Below are 19,028 nucleotides of genomic sequence, written 5' to 3' on the forward strand. Positions count from 1 at the left end.
ATAATGTCAACTACATATTGCCCTGCTGAGCTTTGTCAAATTATCTAAAATCCTAAATTTTGGAAGCCTTGTTTGTAAAATGAGGCTGTTAGAATCTATAAGATTCAAGATCATAAAGTTATGAAGGTTAAAATAAATGTAAATATGTATATGCTTAACAAGATTGTGTATTTTCTGGCTTTGCAGTGTATTATGCAAATGGCTTTTTTACTGCCTTACTTTTTAATTTTTCTTGTACATGTTTCTTTCCTTTTCTAGAGGCTGTTTCTTTCAATGTCCGGGGGATGATGAAAATTTATAACTTTTGTTGAGCTAGCACTGATGTTAAAGTTTCTATCTCTAAGTAATTTGGGTTGTTTTCCCATTTTCTAAGGAATGAGTTTTAGGTAATTAAATGATTAATCAGGTAATCAAACCATTAGTAGACTTTGCAATCTGAATTATTTGATATGATTTTTTGATTCACCTGATTACTGGGGTAATTGCCAGGTGTCCAGTTCACTTCATGTTCTGTGTTGTAAACAGCTTAGTACTTCATGTTTAAAAACTACTTTAAAAATTAGTTTTGATGTTATGACCCTTTTGATCTGAGATTTAGAGACTGGCCCATTCATTATGTTGCTTAGGATTTCTAATTCACTCGCTCCTGGCATTAAAATCTAAGTTGCTTAAGAGAGCTGATTGCAAAATTGATTTTTCATGGAATTAAAATATTGGAAGGAGTTTTGAATAAACCATGAAACTTATACTGTAGTATCATTCATTGCCTATAGTATACCATATGGGCTTCCGGTTTTTAGTAAGGGTTGTGAATTTTCTCACAGTGTGGTGGCCTAAGACAACCAGCGAAGTTCCTTCAGCTGGTGTGTGAGCTTGTGCATAAAGGTCCATTTTCTGCCATGGGAACTGGTTTTCATATGCTTCAGTGTTTGCCATTTTGAAGGGACTTTCCTCGGTGGAAGCGGATGAGTGCTGGCCGCTCACACTGTGCTGCTGTGCTGCTGTGGCTTCATGATCTGCGGCCAGGATCTTCCATGGCGGAACTGTAGTCGCCTAACTTCCGGGGGAGCGGGGATGGGGCCCCGTACTGTCCTTCCTCTTTGGCCACAACTCACTTACTCCACACTCTGAGCACTTTTTACTGTTCCTGTTGCTGGAAGCCTCCCTTCCTCTCTCCAGCCTGGAGCATAACGGCCTTAGGTAACAGGACGCAGCATCTTTGGGTGCAGTAGTGGAGGGGAGGGGCCTTATTGTCAGCAGCAGGAACCGCATCTTCACCGAATCCTTGCATGGAGCGGTTTTAGGTAGTGTCCATCTTAGTTCGCATGGAGGCCCAGCGTGACTAGCTCCTTAGGACTGGGTCCTACACCCAGGCTTGTCTGGTGTTCACATGGATTCTCTTAGCGCTGCTCTCCTGCTGTCTAAAGACAGAGAACATTTTCCTCTCAAGAGAGATACAAGGAAAGTGTCCAGGGACTTAGGTGGTGAAAACGCGTCTCAGGCTCAGCAATCAGGACGGCTTTGAAAGGCAGGTAGTATCATTTGGGCTCCAGGCAGGGAGGAAGGTGGTGGTTTCCAGGACTTCAGGGGCAGCCGCAGGAGAAAGGCTTCCAGAAGAGGGACCGGCTCTGAGGGGAACAGCAAGGTGCAGGGCCTCTCCCGGAAGCAGAGTAGTCACTAACGAGGCATTTCTGGCTACCTCGGTGAGCTTGGGCAGCTTCACCGCTGCCTCATTTGTTCTCCCAAAATGCAAATAAATACTTGTAGGTTAATGTCTCAGGGCCAGCCGCAAGGACAGGCACGTGACAGAGCGGCGGTGGGAAGGTGCTTGACAGGGCTCCCTGTGCCCAAGTAGTTTGCATGCCTGAACTTCTGATGGTGTCTGGAAGTTACCCTCAGGGATTGATTCCTGTGGGTCAAACGGATTTAGTTTCAGAGTCCCTGGGTGAGATGTAGAGAGTCTACTGAGAGCCATAGCATCTTATCTAGTAAGAATAATTGCCATTTAGCAAGACCCTGAAGCACAGAGGCTAGCAGTAAAATTCACCTCACTCTAAATGCACAGTTTGCCTGGTCTTATTAATGTTTAAAACAGTTAAGTTATGGACATCTTTGCCCTTAACACACATTGGTGCTGTAATTAGAATTCAGATTTCAACACTGAAAGTAATAAAACAAAAGTAACACCCTTGGCCATGTCTCTTAATGATCTATTAAAGATAAGCAAAAGTAGGCAAAAGAAATAAAGAGAACTGAATCAATTAAAGGTAGTTCAAGCCAAACCAAACAAGACCTTAGCCAGCTCTTACATATTTCAGGTATAATTGTTTGCTGATTGACCTGGATGCAGCCACATGCAGCTGTCGTGTTTCATTTACTTAATAAGTCACTTTTGTAAAGTTTTTAATTTTGATATTGCTTGTTAGAATAGAAACACTTGATAAATTTTCATACTTTTTTGTTTTAGCTGTTTAGGTTAAAAGAACTGATAATTTAAAAAATAGCTTTGTAAAAAGCCTTACCAATTTCAGGACCTGAATGTTTAATTGGGAAGAAATGTTAGGAAATCGGTCGGTCATTGTGCAGCTTTCTGTTGGGACCTCAGTGAGGTTAGCAGTGCCTGGAAACCGTGCTAACATTTTCTGCAGTAGGGATTCCATGGAAGACACAGGAAATCTGAGTGGAGAAGCCAGGGAATAGCTTCTGTATATGTTTTTGCATGTGGTGGGGTACTCTGAAAATGCTTTGAGGTTTATAATTTTTGAGATGAGTGGCTTCAGAAAGAGCAGATGTGCTGTACTTTTTCAGGATTATAGGATGCATTTGCAGATCTGATGAGTCTTACCCCCACCCCCATCTATATGCATGGACCATCACTTAGCCCATATTCATGCATCACTTTTTGAAATCTGTCTGTGGATCGGTGACTTAGCAGAGTTCCCTGTGTCTCTAAATGACACTGCATTTCTAATTTGATTTCGGCTATGGGTCAGTTTTTGGCAGTTCATATCAGGAGAAGAAAAAGGTGACTGAGCTTGAGTGTTACATTATGGGGGTTTTAACTTTTAGCTTTAAAGTATTTGAGGGAAACACTTTCCAGTACCATAGTTCTGCATTTTTTCTTGGATGTCACATCCCGTGGTTTTCTCTTTCTCAGCATTTGAAAGCAGGGTGGCTTGCAGGCTAGCAACAATTTGCAAGCTTCGGCCACAGGGTCCTTTTAGTTTAATGTCAATGTTTGAGGCCACTTCTCATGTTTTGTATTTGTCAGGCAAACTTAATGCATTAGCATCAGTAACATGTCATGAAAGTAAAATTACTTACCTGAAATGAATTATAAAGTTTGTGCCTGTTTTTTAAAATTCTGAATTCAGAATTTATTTTCTCTCACTTTCTTTAATATCATTAATTAATAATTACCACAATGGCCTGTTTTTTCTACTCTTGCCCAGTAGATGGTACTGTCAGCCTTATTTTGAAATAACTCTATTTTCAGATTTGATCATTAAGAATCTGCTTTCTTAGCTCAAGATGTCTTTTTCTAAAAAATAAAGTCATGTTTAGTTCTTTCCCATCTAATTACGGTTTACCACTTCCTAAACTGACATGTACTACAGACATATTACCTGGCAACTCATACTGGAATGCATAGTTGGGAGAAGACATTCTCACCTTCCTCCACTATTTCAACTCATGCAGCCTCGAAAGTATTCAATAATTGTAGACTGTGCATAGAAAATTGTTTAAAGTTCTGTTTACACTTGGTGGAGACAATAACGTTGGATAATTATTGGTTAAGATTTTTCTGACTTAGCATGAGAATATCATTGAATGAAATAAAAATTTAGTTGGCATGCTGACCAAATAGTTTTATTTTTTTAGGTTGAAAATGGAAGGCTTTGCTTAAATACTATATATTTACATGCTTATCTATGTGTTTTGATGAAAGGCCTAAGATAGTTTTATTGTCCTTTTGAATTTTTGCTTTTGCACTTGTTCACCATCTGTTAAAATTCATGTCTCTCCTGCCATTGTTTTGTAGAAAACCAGAAATAAATCAGAAAACTTTTCAATTCACAAAATCATGAGAATAAACCTCAATGTTTCAGAAAGAACAGGACTCCCACACATAGCTAGCGGTGAAGACTTCACCACACACCCTGCTGTGTGTTACAGAAACATATTTTGTTTAAAGCTTGCTGTGAGATGAGAGGAAATTTTCAAAATTATGAATGAGAATGTCGAGGAAATCAAAACCCCATGCCCTTTTCAGGGATAAAAGTGGACACAACCAGTGAACCAGAGACTTGGTCAGCGGTCACAGTTATCTCCCGAGGGTTTGGAGAACAACACTTGCGCGGGGAGGGGAAGTGCAGTCCTGGAGGAGCAGGGATGGAACTTGCTTAGCCCACTCTCATCTTGGACTATCAGGAGCCATTAGTTTCTTCTCCTGAACTGGTTGAGCTTGGTGAGGTCATTTGATTCCTGAGAAAAACATAATTTTTTAAATTAATGGATAATTAAATGAGCAATAAAATGAAATAAAAAATAAGTCTTAGTAATTAATAACTGTGTCTGAAAGGGCAAGTAAAACACAAATAAACGGGAACCGTGTAGGACAGTGGTGGCGAACCTATGGCCACTGCTATGACTTTGTTTGTTTTTCTTGTAAGACAAAAGGTGTGTATGAGTTGCTTCTTCTAAACCAAAACCTCAATATTCAGGTGTAGTTGCAGTACTGGCACTTTTTGATAAGTAAGTGAGTTTTGGGTTGCAATTGGGGCACTCAGTCTCTGAAAGATTCGCTGTCACTGGTGGAGAACATACAGCTTGCCCCAGTTCCAAAATGAGTAAGATAACAAAGTTCTTTGCATTGGTAGAAGGCATATCCACCGTCTAATTTTTTAAAAGTACCTTGTAACACACAGTACATTTGTTTAAAGACTGTGTGAGCCGTGACACAGTCGCTGTGCCGAGCTCTTCTGTAGCGTGGCCTCTCTCTGCTGTGTCGTCTCCAGTTCCGGGTCAATGAGTTTGGAGCCCTGGAAGTTATTACAGATGAGAGTGAGATGGAGAGCGTTAAAAAGGCAACTGCTACCACCACTTGGATGGTACCGACCGCTCAGGAAGGTAAGAAGGAGCCTTCGGCATCTTACTTCTTCCTATGGAAAGATTTGAGATAAGAATATCTGAGGTTTTATAGTAGGCTGGATGATTGTCTGGGTCTCATGTGCTTAGATAAATTTCTGTAATGAAACTGATAGGAGTCGGCTTTTATATTTTACAGTAACTATAAACTGTCTTCTTTCCTAATGCCAGATCTGTAATAGCACAAGGTTAGTTGAGGATTACCGAGTCAGTCCGAGCCGTAGTCGCCTACCCAGGTTATTTAGCCAGAAGCCTGCCACTTTTTTTTCTCATCTGCTCCGATGGTTGTAACTAACACCTATATGCTGATGACTCCTAAATCTGTATCTCCAGCCCCGACCTCCCCCCCGAGCTCCAGGCCCGTATTTCCACCTGCCTACTGGACATCTCCACCTGGATGTCCCACAGGTACCTCAAACTCCACATGTCTGAAATGCAGTTCATTTTCTATTTCTTCCTCCCCTCCCCCAACCTGCTCTTTCTTCTGTAACTCATACTTCAGTTGATAGTAATGCCATCCTCACACTGGCAAGCAAGAATTAGAGGAGTCGTCCCGAGTTTGTTCTTCCCGTCCCCGTCCCTGTCCCCGTCACTTAAAGCTCTTGGTTTTATTTCCTGTGTGTCCCGGATCGGGCCTTTTCTATTATCCTTGCCACTGCCTTAGTTTTTAGGCCCTTATTAACTCTCACCCGAACTATTGCAGGGGTCTGTTCAGTAATCACTGTACTTCTGATTTCACCTTCTTCCTCCTTACTCTCCACCCTGAAGTCAGAGGAACTTGTGTAGATTGCTTATCTGATACTTTGCTGATTTCTCTTTGCCTCTTTAGCAAAACATACAAAGAGCTGGGTGACCTGCACCTCCTGCTTGCTTTGTCTCTTTCCTCTCTGTCCCTGCTTTGTATGTTGTGTTCCCACTGTGCCAGCAGCACAGAATTGTGTGTACCCCCCTCCCATCTTGTGGTTTCGTGCTTTCTTGCCTTATTCATGCTGTTTTTTTCTGGTTCAAATGCCATTTCTTTCTATCCACTCAGTAAATTGCTCCTTGACCGTCACACGCCTTGGCTTTGTATCACAAAATTCTTCTCTGATCTCACTCCAGGCCAAAAGAATCACTTCTCCCTTCCACTCCTTCCAGAACTTGTTCGTGCTTCTGTTATTGCATGCATCACATATGTTATAAGCATCAGTGTCCTTGCTGTCTTCTCTTCTGGACTGTGAGGCTGTCTCGGGCAAGGCCTCTACTGTCATTATCAGTGTCCAGTGTAAATTGGTGCCTAACAGATGTTTGTTGAATGAATGGTTGGTAATGATGTAGGCAAAGGATAATGTGAGCTGCTAAATGATTTGGATAATTATGATTCAAGAAAACTACTACATGAGAAGTAAAACAGAGAGATGCTGATTTAGTTAAAAGTAAAACAAAATTGTTCATCAACAGGTTACAAATGCGAAGTCCTATAATGACCCTTTCAAGTTTTATCAAAGATACCTTATGAATTATAATTCTAGATGAAGTTTTCTGTTTTACTTTGAACACTGTAGAAAAAGCCTTTCATAAGCTTTTCATGTCTTTTCTGCCAGTTGCTTTTTTGTTCTATAAATGGTTTGAGCAGTCCAGATTCTATAGTTTAACAATTCATTCAACAAACATTCTCCCCTAGTGTGTTGCTAACCAAATGATTAGAAGAAAAAGTTTACTTATATTTTGGAACACCTCTGTCACAGTTTTAATTCTTTTCTTCTTCTTTTGATCTTCTAGTCTTTTCAGAGAAGACTGGAGTACCTTTCAGGTTGAAAGAACCGGTGAAAGTAGATGGGCTTCAGTTCTGTGAGAACTGTTGTCAGTACAGCAATGCAGATGAGTGCCTTTCTGGAGGAAGCTTTTGCAGCCAGAATTGTGCTCGGCATATCAAAGACAAGTAGGTTTTGCCTTGTTCCATCTGTAAAGTGGGTTTTAGGTTCAAGGTCATGGTGCCTATGCTTGTAGAGGTTAAGTAGAGCAAATTGTTCATCAAAAGGGGTTACAAGTGTGAAGTCCTATAATGACCCTTTCAAGTTTTATCAAAGATACCTTATAAATTACAATTCTATATGAAGTTTTCTGTTTTACTTTGAACACCCCCCCCCGCCCCCGGAGATTTCTCTGGAGACACAGACCTCGCCATCCAGAGACTTCTCTCCGCCCAGTCTAACTTGTATGCCAAATCATGTGTTCCTGCGGTGCAGCCTCTGCCTCAGCCCCAGCCTCTGTCTCCATTCATTTGATCGCTACTCTGCTAAGAGCATTTAGATTTTTCCGGGCTGCACATACATTTGACAATACTCTCAGATTTGTGAAAAATCAGTTTTGTTCATATTTGGGACTCAGTTAAAACTCCACATAGGGGACAAAGCTCCCATGGGTGGGTTATCTATGGGGTGGAACTGACTGCAGTGAGTGGTGGGTGAGTCGCTTTGGGATGATCTCGGGTCCAGGCTGAGGACACAGGTCTGACTGGTAGCACTTGTGACCGCCCCTCCAAGTTGAGCTCCTCAGCAAGAAGGCATATGGATGAATATTGTTACGGAGTATAAGCAGGTGACTGGACGGTTATGTCTCAGTGGAGCTCCTCACATGTTTTTATCAGCACAACCTTGGGAACTGTTTCTGTAGGCCACCTGGTGCTTTCCAAAGTTGCACTTGGCTTTTCCAGCTGGATTTGCCTTTCTTCATAATAGATCCTTGCTTTGGCATTGCCCTGAAGCAAAGCATCTTTAAATAATTAGTTCTTTTATTGGTATAGTTGGCAGAGGCAGTAGACAAATAATTATAAACTCGTTAGAGCCTATTTCATGTGTATTGCTGAGCCCCTTTTGAAATTTACGCACAATCATTTCCACTTTCTACCCTGACCCATGTCGTATGTCATAGTGATTTTAAGTGTTCCCTGTACATGATATCTAATGCCTGTGATTGTCTCCTGGTAATGAAATATTTTCCTTTGGGGAGTGAGTTTTTAAAAATAATTTTTGCATTTGATAATCACCATGTAGATGTTTGATAGGTGTTGTTTCCTGTCACTGTTTTGGGGTTATAAACACAACAGAGATCAGAAGGAAGAGAGGGACACAGGAGAAGACAATGAGGAAGAGGATTCTAAGTGTAGTCGGAAGAAAAAACCAAAATTATCTCTGAAAACTGACACCAAGGAGGATGGAGAAGAGAGAGACGATGAAATGGTTAGTACCTTTTCTGCAGCCACCAGGGAGCCCAGAGGTGGCACTTGAGTGGGGACTGTCACTGTCACAACCAGGACTCTGGACCAGTGGGTTGAATTCTCAGTGCTGGTTCTGAAATTGTCACTGTAGGTGAGTTACCAAGTTGTCTATGTCTCACTATTCTTTTCTCAAAATGGTAATAGTAAATAATAGAGGCCTTCTCTCTGGTTGAAAAAGTGGGGTACCCTGAAATTTACTCCTCAGGGAAAAGGCAACAACAAAGCCGTAAGTTTTGTACATGAATTTTAAATTCCCCTCACTAGCAAAATGCCAATCCATTTTGATAAACTACAGACAGATCCCATAAAACTATGAGAGCGACTAGGAAATGGCACATAAATATCAAGTGTACTTGAGGAAAACATTCAAAATGTACTGATGAAAACTTAAATATCTTCGCTAAAGTAAAGTATTAATGATTCCAATATGAGGAGAGAACTTTGAGTCTTTGATCAGTTTTGAGTACCTGTTAATTGTTAGTTGCTATTCTGTGACCTTGGAATACAGAGAAGAATAAGATTCATAGAGAGGACATGGTTTTTCCTTGCAGAGATTTTTTTTTTTCCATGCTAAGGGTTGAACCCAGTAGCTTCCACATGCCAGATGAGTGCTCTGCCACTGAGCTACATCTTCAACATTTATAAAAATTTTATTGAGAAATAGGGTCCCAGATTGGACTCTAACTTGGCAGTCTTCCTACTTCATGGTCCCAGATAGCCAGGATTACAGACTTAGGCCATTGCACCTGGCTCCTGGAGATGTTTTGTCCTTGTTAAGGGTACATATAATCAAACAAAACAAGCAGGTGAAATATCAGCTCATCTTAAGAACTATGTATAAAATTAAAATAAGGCATTAGGATTGGTTGACTGCTGTGAGTTGTTTTTGGTCAGGCTTCCCAAGGATGGTGCCACAGTGTGGTCTGAATAAAAATGAGGAACTTGCTCTGGGCATTTAGGGCAACTAAATATCGAGGGACAATCCCTCAGGTGGGAGTATATGTAGCATGTTCTATTCAAGGACATGTGAAAGAGATAAGATAGCGGAGCCTTCAGTTCTGAGGGAGATGCTGCTGAAGAAGTGTGATTCGGAGTCAGGCGTGGCTTATGGTAAATGAGCAGGGAGCCTTCATTGTTCCCAGAGTGTAACTGGAAGCCGTAGGAAAGTTGCTGGCAAGGGACTTACGATTTATGTTTTCAATGACTACTGTAGCCTTGAGGTATGTGAGCAAGAATAGAATTGGGAGCCCAGTTAGAAGTTTCAAGCTAGAAGGCAGCGGTTTGGGGACCACTGCAAGAAGTGGGATTGCCAGGGGTTCTGAGAATCTTAGGTTGCTGGTTGAACCACTGGCTGGATGATCGTGTCACTTGGAAGGCGAGCAAGGAGTAGAGAACCCGGAGTCTGAGAGGCTTATCAACCATCACACGAAAGTGGAGATCACGATTGGGAGTTGGGCGTTGAAATGAATGTGAAGCCCAAGGCAGGCGACAGCTAGTGAAGAGACTGGATTGGCAGAGATGTCAGCAGAGGAGCCTGAGAGAGGGGGGCCAGCGAGGTCTGAGGAGAACCAGGGTGGAGTGAGTGTGCAATTAGGAGGAGAAAGTGTGGTGGAGGGGGGAGGAGCAACCCTGCCCTCCCAGGGCATAATTCTTATCTTCATTTCTTACGACCTTGAGCCAAAAGCAACAAGGCTTGCAAAAGAGCTGTGTTCTTACTCTCTTTGGAAGTCAGAAAGTGAAATTGAAAAAAAGGCCAACCATGATAAAAGCTTTCTGCCAGCAGTCGAACTTTTCATTGCTGCCAGTTTCATGAACTTACAAGTCATCGTTTTCCTCGTGTGCCACAGGAGAACAAGCAAGACGGGAGAATCCTGAGGGGCTCACAGAGAGCCCGGAGGAAAAGACGAGGGGATTCGGCTGTCCTGAAGCAGGGTGAGCTGATGAGAGAAAGGATTTCCTGGGAATCTGGTAAACCTGAAGCACAGTTCACACAAATAGAAGTTGTTGTCTTTGTTGTTCTGCGTGTGGTCCTAGTTGTGGGCTTGCACTGGGTTTATCTTTGACTCAGTTTTGTCAGGAGAAATAAGGCCTTGAGGGAGGGTAATATATTTGTGTAAGGAAATGCCAGGGTGAAACCCATTAGTTTATACGATTAACATACATTATAGTTATAATAGGAAATTTAGGTTTTAAAAGTGCTGGGTGTGGTGGCGCAGGCCTGTAATCCCAGCACTCGAGAGGCTGAGGCAGGAGGATCGGAGGATCGTTTCAAGTTCGAGGCCAGCCTCGGCAGCAAAGAGAGTTCAAGGCCAGCCTGAACTGCATAGTGAGACCCTGTCTCAGAAACACACACAAAGTTTTAAAAGTATTTGACTATGAAGAAAGAGGACATAGGTGGTCACATTTCTTCCTGGATGGAATTGTTCCCAGGAAATCAAAATCCCTTCCAAAGGATGGGAAAGCAAACTGAACACATGCACCCCGTTGTTTTTCCTGTGTGTAGATATGTAGGCTGACTGGTATTTCACTCCTGGTATTCAAGTCTCTGCAGTGACTTGAAGAAGAGTGAAGGCTTGGAGGAAGTAGATGAGGGGAAATTGGTGACCTGGAAGTAGCTTCAGCCTAAGCACAGGATGCTTTCTTTTCTGTGCTTATTTTCCCATCAGGGAGATGGTACTTGTGTCTCTGTCTTTACCAAAACCTGTCCTTGCTCACTGCTCAGGACTGTACAACCTTGAGTTGCACTGCCTGGATTTTGAGCAGCATTCTGTCCTCTTGGAGATCCTGGCCCTCAGACCCTTCCCTTTAACGTTCATCTGGAGGAACTTGTCCCCTTCCTTGGAATGGACCTTGGGTTGCTTCCCACAGAGACCTCAGTGTCTTCCACTCTGCTCTAGCCTATTGGCTTTTTTCTTTAAATATTCAGATTTTTTTCTTTCTTTGTGTCTCTGCTTTTGCCTGTTCAGGTGCATCACCCAGATACTTCCCCACAACTTGGCTGCCAATCAAGCTATTATACTCCTTCCTTCATTTCCAGTGCTTTGTTATGTGGTCCAAAATAAATTAACATTGACTGCCCCCCCCATTTAACACTTAGGTGCTCTTTTTTTACCTGAAAATCAGACTCTCACTACCTCAGTTATTGTGTCTGCCTTTCCAAGATTAGCAGCGATTCCCTAAGCACTAAGCACTCAGCTGCTTGGGCTCAGAGAACTTGTGGAAGCTTTCATTTCCTATGGGCTCCAAGGTACTGTTCTGCCCTGGCTGCCTGCTGGCCTCCTTCATGTATTGGGTTATTCGCTTCTTTCTCTGCCTCTGGAGCTGGAATGTTTACCGTGGCTCGCTTCTCAGCCCGCAGCCCTTGGAAGATGAGCCAGGAAGAGACTGAGAAATGCCAGCCATGGAAATACAAGGGAACCAGGCAGTGAGAGGTTACCAAATAGGGGTTGATTACTCGTAGATTTGGAAATTCCTTCGTTCAGTCTCATTTGCCTTTCAGGTTTGCCCCCTAAAGGCAAGAAAGCTTGGTGCTGGGCATCCTTTCTGGAAGAGGAGAAGGCCGTGGCGGTGCCTGCGAAGCTGTTCAGGGAGGTACGGTCCCTTTGATCAGCCCTGTCTTTTCCACTTCCTGTGTGGGACTGTGACTTGGCGTCGCTTTGCACAACGACTGCTTTCCCCGTTTGCCCCAGGGGGCCAGTCAGCATGAACACATCTCTCTCTCTCACACAAAGACACACACACACACACACACATACACACACACACACACACACACACTTGCTATTTTCCCTCAACTCCTACTAGGCTTGTTGCATTCCTGACTTTGAATGGGAATACTACTACTGAAAAATTAGTAAAGCAAAACTGGCATGAAATTTTAGATCAGCATCATGGCTTTGAGAGTGGGTTAGACAGTTATATCTTCTAACAACAACACGTCTAAACATGTGCATAATAGAAATATTTTTTTGTAGGTAATTTAAAATCAGTTAAAAATGGAGATTATTAGGTGTAGTTCAGAATAGGAGCCCCCAGACCAAAACAGAGGGCAGTAAGCTTTTTTGGTAAAGAGTCAGATAGTAAATATTTTAGCTTTTGCAGGGCTCCTAGTACCTCCTAGTAACTGAGCTATGGAGCAGGAAGACAGCCTTCGGCAAGATACTTAGGGGTGGGCGTGGCTATGTTCCCCACAGCTTCTTTTGCCCAGCTAGTGGTGGATGGATTTGACTAACAAACTATAGTTTGAAGACCTTTTGTTTAAATTATTACATTATATTGAGTCATAGTATGTCATAGATCTGTCATGGATGTCTTTTATATACGAACGACTATAAGCAGTTTTTAAAAAGTCGTGAATAGTAAATGAGAGGATGATTACATCTACATTGTGAATATTTAATTTAAACATAATAGCAATTACATATGAACTTACTCTGGGTAACCTTTTTTGTAATCTTGGACCATTACAAGACAGACTTTTTCCCATTTTTTAAAACATTAAAGCGAGGCTAATTCCTTGCATCATTCAATTCAAAATGTAAAAGAACGTAAAAGCGTGCCCCTCCTGAGCCTGTCCCAGGCACCAGCTTAGCTTCCCCTGGAGTGACTGCTCTGACCACTTCCTCTGTTTTCTTCCTGGAAAGTCACGTGCGTGGGGAGCAGCCTGCAGACGCACAGCCTCCTTCCCCGTCCTCAGCCGGTGACAGCGCATGTCCCACACTTTTTGGCTAGTGCTGTTTTGCTTAACTTGACAATTTGGAGATTATTCCATTATTCCATTTCGGTTCATTGATCCCTTCATCCTTCTACACAAATGCACGGTATTTCACTCCTACGCTCCTCCGTGGAGCTTTGAGCGCTTCCTGTTCTCAAGCCTTTTGCTGTCCGCACTAGTGAATTCTCTTGTACACTGTCACTTTGCACATGGGTGAGTCTCTTTGGTTAATTTCTTAAAATGTGAATTGCCGAGTTGTAAAGAACGTCCAGTTTTTCAAAGATACTGTGACGCTGCTGGAGACTGACCGGTTTTCTACCCTAGCAGTGACACGTGTGCGTGCCGGTTTTCCCAGCACCTCACCAATACGGTGTCACCGAGTCTGTGACATCAATACGGTGTCACTAATCTGCTAGGTAAAATGGATTTTAGGTTAATTTACTTGGCGTAATTTTGATGGATGAGCATCTTCTCAAATATGTAGGCAGAGACTCCAAAACCTTACATTTTCATGCTATGACTTGTGTATAACCCTTGTCCATTTTCCACTGATCCTTTCCTTTTGGATTTTTAGCAGTAATTTGTGTATTTGCTTAGCCTTTGAGAATGGCAGTTATTCACATTTTTAACCAGGCCTTCAGGGTGGTATTAAAACTGCTGTCGTTTTGCTCTCTAGCACCAGTCCTTCCCGTATAACAAGAACGGATTCAAGGTTGGGATGAAGCTGGAAGGCGTGGACCCTGAGCATCAGTCTGTATACTGCGTCCTCACTGTAGCTGAGGTGAGCTTTGCCTTATTTTCATTTTAGAAGAAAATAGTGAGTTGGGTTTATTTCATTTCCAGTGCTAGGGCTTGAACTGAGGAAGCACTGTGCTACACCCTCAGCCTTTTTCATTTTTTATGTTGATTCAGGGTGTTGCCCAGGTTGCCATTGAGCTTGCAGTCCTCCTGCCTCAGCCTCCAACATATCTGGGATTACAGGAATGTGCCGCCATGCCTGGCTTTGATGAGACTGTAGTAATGAGAAAATTTGTCATTGGTTGAGTGCTTATTTCATGTCAGGCACAGTGCTTAGTCTCTTGCGTACATCATCTCACCTGATCAGCATCAGAATTCTACCCTGTGCAGGTTGGGTTTTTCTTGTACCCATTCTATAGATGAGGGAACTGAGGCCTAGAGAAATGAAGTGACATGTCAAAGCCACACAGCTTCAAGGTGTTGTAGAATCAGGATTTGAACCCAGTTCTATCTGACTCCAGAGACTTTTCCAGACTACTGTGTTCCTTAACATGAGGAATAGGATGACAGATATTTATTTTCTGTAGCATTTTGAGAGTGTCTCTGAAAATTTTAGGAAATGTAACTAAGTCAAATATATGTAATTGTATCCATACATAGTAGGACTCCAGGATATCACTGAGAATGCATCCTTTTGCATTTTTATTCTCCTGTGCTGGCCTTGCTCTTTCTCTTGAGCCAGGGTTGGGCATCCTTTAAATATTACCTCCCAAAGAATCCGACGGCCCCTGGTGCTGGTGGTTTTGTAGTGTTCTTTCCCTGCTGCTGCAGGACGCAAACCTGCAAGGCTGGATGTGGCGATCCCAGTGACCAATAGCCACTGTAACCCGGAGCACAGCACCTGCCAGCCCAGGCAAAGTGCCTCCCATCTCTGAGTTTAGATTCATTCTCAAAGCAGCAAGCTGCTTCATCTTTCACATGAGAAAACCAAGGCCCCGAGAGCTAAAGTCACTTGCAGTTCATATGGTTGTACTAGGCAGGGAAAGGAAGGGCTGAATTTTCTTACTGTACTCAGAAAATGAGAGAGACGTGTTGAAGCTTTTCTGGAGAAGTGAGAGTCCTGCAGCTCTTGCGGTTTGCGTGGACATTGTGTGTCTTGTCCTCCTGAACTCTGTGCTGGATCCCTGTGGGTTGGCGTGGGAGAGCCAGGCTTCTCGGTAGGTGGCTGGCTGGCGTTTGTCCTGTGAGGTGGACGAGACTCCCAGGGAGGGGATGACGTGTCCGTAAGTACTGGCCATAGGCAGGGAGCTGGGCAAGGACGCTGCAGAGCAGCAGCTGGAGATAGAGGGGCTGCGGACGCTGTGGAAACGGAGGCCCGTGCCCAGCAGAGGAGCGAGGAGAGGCAGCGCCCACGCTGCGGTTGCTGAAGTGCCCCGAAGGCATTGTATCCCTGGCCAGGGCATTTGGTGCAGCTCTCTGGGAAGTTGGATCCAGTTAAGTGGAGACTGTTTTTGAGAAGTTTAGTGCTAGGAGAAGGGCCTGCTAATAGTGTGTGTGGGTTTCAGTGCTTGGTTTCTGAAGGATATTTACCTTGTCATATTATAGAAGTTAGGTTTGTGATTGTGAAGCTACAACTAGTAGAAGAACACTGGTGTGCGTCGCATCTCCCGCATCCCTACATAGCACAGAGCATGGAACCCCGAGCCGCTGACTGTGTTCTTCCAGGTGTTTTCTACGTCTGTGACGTATGTGCGTGGATGTTTTCCTTTTTCACACATAAATGATAGACTACATGATATTCTGCAGCTTTTGTGACATATGTGGTGTGATCAAGAACTAGGGTGAATATTGAAATTTTAAAACTTAGTAAAGACACACTGCCATAATCTCCCTCAAAGTACCCCCACTAACTCGGAACACACTTATCTCGTCATTGTTGGCACCTTCTGAACCAGTCCTGAAGTCCTCTTTCATGTCTTTAGTTGCACCTTGTGACTGCCTCAGCATCCTGAATCAATCCACAACATTTACTTTTCTGGTCCTTCTGACTGGGGATCTAGGCTCAGCTCTGTTGCCAGTTTCACATGTGCAATAGGGCAGTATCTTTTAATTGAAAAAGTACTGCCAGGAAAAATAAAATAAAATGATAAAAAACAGGCATGATGTCCTTCCCTTCTCACTCACTCCCCTTTGGCAAAAGAAATCATTGGTAATAGTTGGGCAAATACAGAGTCCGCCAAAAATATATATGCGCACTTCAGTTTTTTTTTCCTGAAGTGTGCATACATTCCTTTTGTCGGACTCTGCATTCTTGAAGACTTTTATTATGAATTTACATATGCAGAGAGACGTGTGTTAGTGTGTATGTAAATATGTGCATAAATGGGTTTACTTTATATATACACTACACACTTCTTTATACACGCTGTCCTGTATATAACAGTACACACACACTGACTCCCACATGTATAATTTTCTCCTAAGCTGACTCATCCTGTATAATTTGTTCTGCCACTTGAGTTTTAGCAGTACGTTGTAGAGGTCTTTCTGCTATGGTAACTGTACAGTGACCTCCTTAGCTTTGGGTGAATGCCCTGCCTCACTCTGTCTCAGGTGCCTTTCTTGTGCAAGATTCTGGAGGACAGCTGTTCCAGAGTGGGTGGAGGTCTGGGGTGTGGGTGACTGCCCCGAACACATCTGCTTTTGCTGGTGAGAAGGACACAGAGGGGCTGAACTGTCTCAGAGAGCTCAGGACCGAGCGTGAGCCAGTTCAGGTGTTGGAGGCCCAGAATGTCCCCAGCTGGGACTCTGGCGACAGCTGCATGTGTTGCAGCTGATGCATGACTGATGCGTGTGTTGCAGAGAGCAAGTTCTTCCTAGGGCTGCAGGGAGCCTGTCTTGCCTGAGTAGGAGCTGGGAGTGGCTTTTCTTGTTTCCCAGCCCAGCACCCAGTGGAGGGGAGAACCAGGTGATGTCTCAGCACCAGCCTGGGCTTGTGGCAGTCAGTGGCCGGGTCCTGCAGGCACTGGTCCTGTACCTAGTCTGGCAGCTTCCCTGACACCTGACCGTGGGGGCTGGTACTGAGACAAGTTAGCGATGGGAGAGAGGATGTGTGTCGTGGGAGAGTGGTTCTTCACCCCGGTCTCTGTGCTCCTAATGGGACTAGAGGTGTTGCCAGAATGTGTGGTTGCTTTTGCTGCTGTTATTGGGGTGGTTTGATGAGCATAGGGTGTATGTACCTGACGTCTATGTTATTTTTGTTGGTATGGACAAATATTATGGTTTCTTTTAATGTCTCAACCTGCTTCCCTGTTCCAGGTCTGTGGATACCGAATAAAGCTGCACTTTGATGGGTATTCTGATTGCTATGACTTTTGGGTGAATGCAGATGCGCTGGACATTCACCCAGTTGGGTGGTGCGAGAAAACCGGGCACAAACTCCATCCTCCAAAAGGTGCGTCACTTTGTTTCCTGTTTTAGGATCATTAAAAAGTCATTTTCTGACATGCTACTTTGGAATTTTTAAGAAATAGTACTTGATGGTAATTCAGATAGGTCCTAATTCAAGCTTATTATTCATGATAAAAGTACATTTAATAAAGTGAAGGAAATAAACGTAGAATCTACCACATGAGAATAAACTGTGTATTAATTTGCATGTAAAGTAACTCTTGCATGGTGATGATACTTAAGCTTGACCATGCATAATTTTTATCCACACATTTCTATTATTTCATGTATACATATTCTTGAGAAAACCAACTTGAAAAATTAGTTTTAACTGCATCACAGAATCAGTTTTATTTACTCATATTTCTTTGTTTGGAAACCCTGTGAAATTGTTCCTTGAACGTACAGATCTTAATATTTAGGAAACTGCAAAGGTGACTGTAACTCAAAATGATTAGGTGGGAGTTGAACTAATAAAAGTACTTTCATTCTTTCACTTGTGTGTTGATTTATATTTCATTTTGTGGTGCTGGGGATCAAATCCAGAGCCTCCCATATGCTAGGCAAGTGCCGTACCACGGAGCCATTACCCAAACCAGTGATTTTGCCTGTTTCACATTTGTATAAAGTTCCAAGAAGAAACAGCTACCACTGTTTTTAGCCCATAGCCCATGGTTCCTTCTCAGCCATTATATTCATTATTGTTTACTTGATGTCAAAAGTTCAAGTACTAGTTTGATAATTTTTGTCCTGTTTTAGGACTTTTAAAAATTTTCTTGGCAGGGCCGGGGATTGAACCCAGGGTGTCACATATGCTAGGCAAGCTCTCTATCTGCAGCCCTAAGGGAATTTTTTTAAATGTTTTTTTGAGACAGGGTTTCAGTATGCAGGTCAGGCTGGCCTTTAACTCACTTTGTAGCCCAGGCTGGCCTTGAACTTGTGGCAATCTTCTTGCCTCAGCCTCCTGAGCGCTACAATTACAAGTGTATGCCACAACACCCAGCAGGTGTTGGTTTTTAATGGACTGACTATCGTTGCTTTTAAGTAAAAAATTAATGCCAGAATAGGTATTTTCAGATAGCTAACTGATTAAACAAAAAACATAGAAAAGGTAATGGTGAAAAGAAAATTTCTAAGCCCTTTTATAAATTAACTTCTTACGTGTGATGCATCAGTAGCTGATCTTTTCATCTGCCTGCTGGATTTTAATGAAAGAGAAAGAAAACACATAGCAGAAAAGTACAATGCTCCATTTCCTTTTTAAAAAAATGTTGACTTTAATGACATTGTGAAATTAAGGCAATGGACTTTTACTATAATTTGCTAATATTCTTACTTCATAAACTTTGAATTGTCATTTAAACTGAAAAGACTTTACCTGCTTTTATTACTATTTTTTCAACTTTCTACTTATTCCTATATAGTCTCCCAAAATAGGATAGGTGAGGAAAAACTTGACTATTCCTGCTCACTAGTCTCGACTGCTGAGAAATTGTAACTATATACTGATGGAGGTGGCTGGGTAAAAAGTATACACAGGTGTAAAAAGTGTTTATTTCCTTACTATTTTTTTCTGTCCATCACTGTTCATTTAGAAATGAAAAAGTATTAACACATGCTGAAAGTAAACACAGCCTATATCTAAAAATGCATAGTTATGGGCTGGGGATTTAGCTCAGCGGCAAAAGCGCCTGCCTGGCAAGTGCAAGGTCGTGAGTT

At 42.7% G+C, this 19,028-nt stretch overlaps 1 protein-coding gene across 1 annotated transcript in view; it reads left to right on the forward strand.

Moving 5' to 3' along the window:
• The window catches only part of L3mbtl3 (l(3)mbt-like 3 (Drosophila)), a gene marked incomplete in the record, with an annotated part of 113,739 nt that overhangs the window by 21,193 nt on the left and 73,518 nt on the right, over nucleotides 1-19,028 (forward strand). Inside the window, 8 exon segments of the mRNA XM_013516682.1 lie at nucleotides 5,019-5,130; nucleotides 5,482-5,556; nucleotides 6,910-7,069; nucleotides 8,237-8,369; nucleotides 10,255-10,339; nucleotides 11,907-11,998; nucleotides 13,798-13,902; nucleotides 17,178-17,313. Of these exon segments, the coding sequence (XP_013372136.1) occupies nucleotides 5,019-5,130; nucleotides 5,482-5,556; nucleotides 6,910-7,069; nucleotides 8,237-8,369; nucleotides 10,255-10,339; nucleotides 11,907-11,998; nucleotides 13,798-13,902; nucleotides 17,178-17,313 (898 nt within the window).

Source organism: Chinchilla lanigera, unplaced genomic scaffold (genome assembly GCF_000276665.1).
Source record: "Chinchilla lanigera isolate Chin_1 unplaced genomic scaffold, ChiLan1.0 scaffold00035, whole genome shotgun sequence".
Lineage (NCBI taxonomy): Eukaryota > Metazoa > Chordata > Mammalia > Rodentia > Chinchillidae > Chinchilla > Chinchilla lanigera.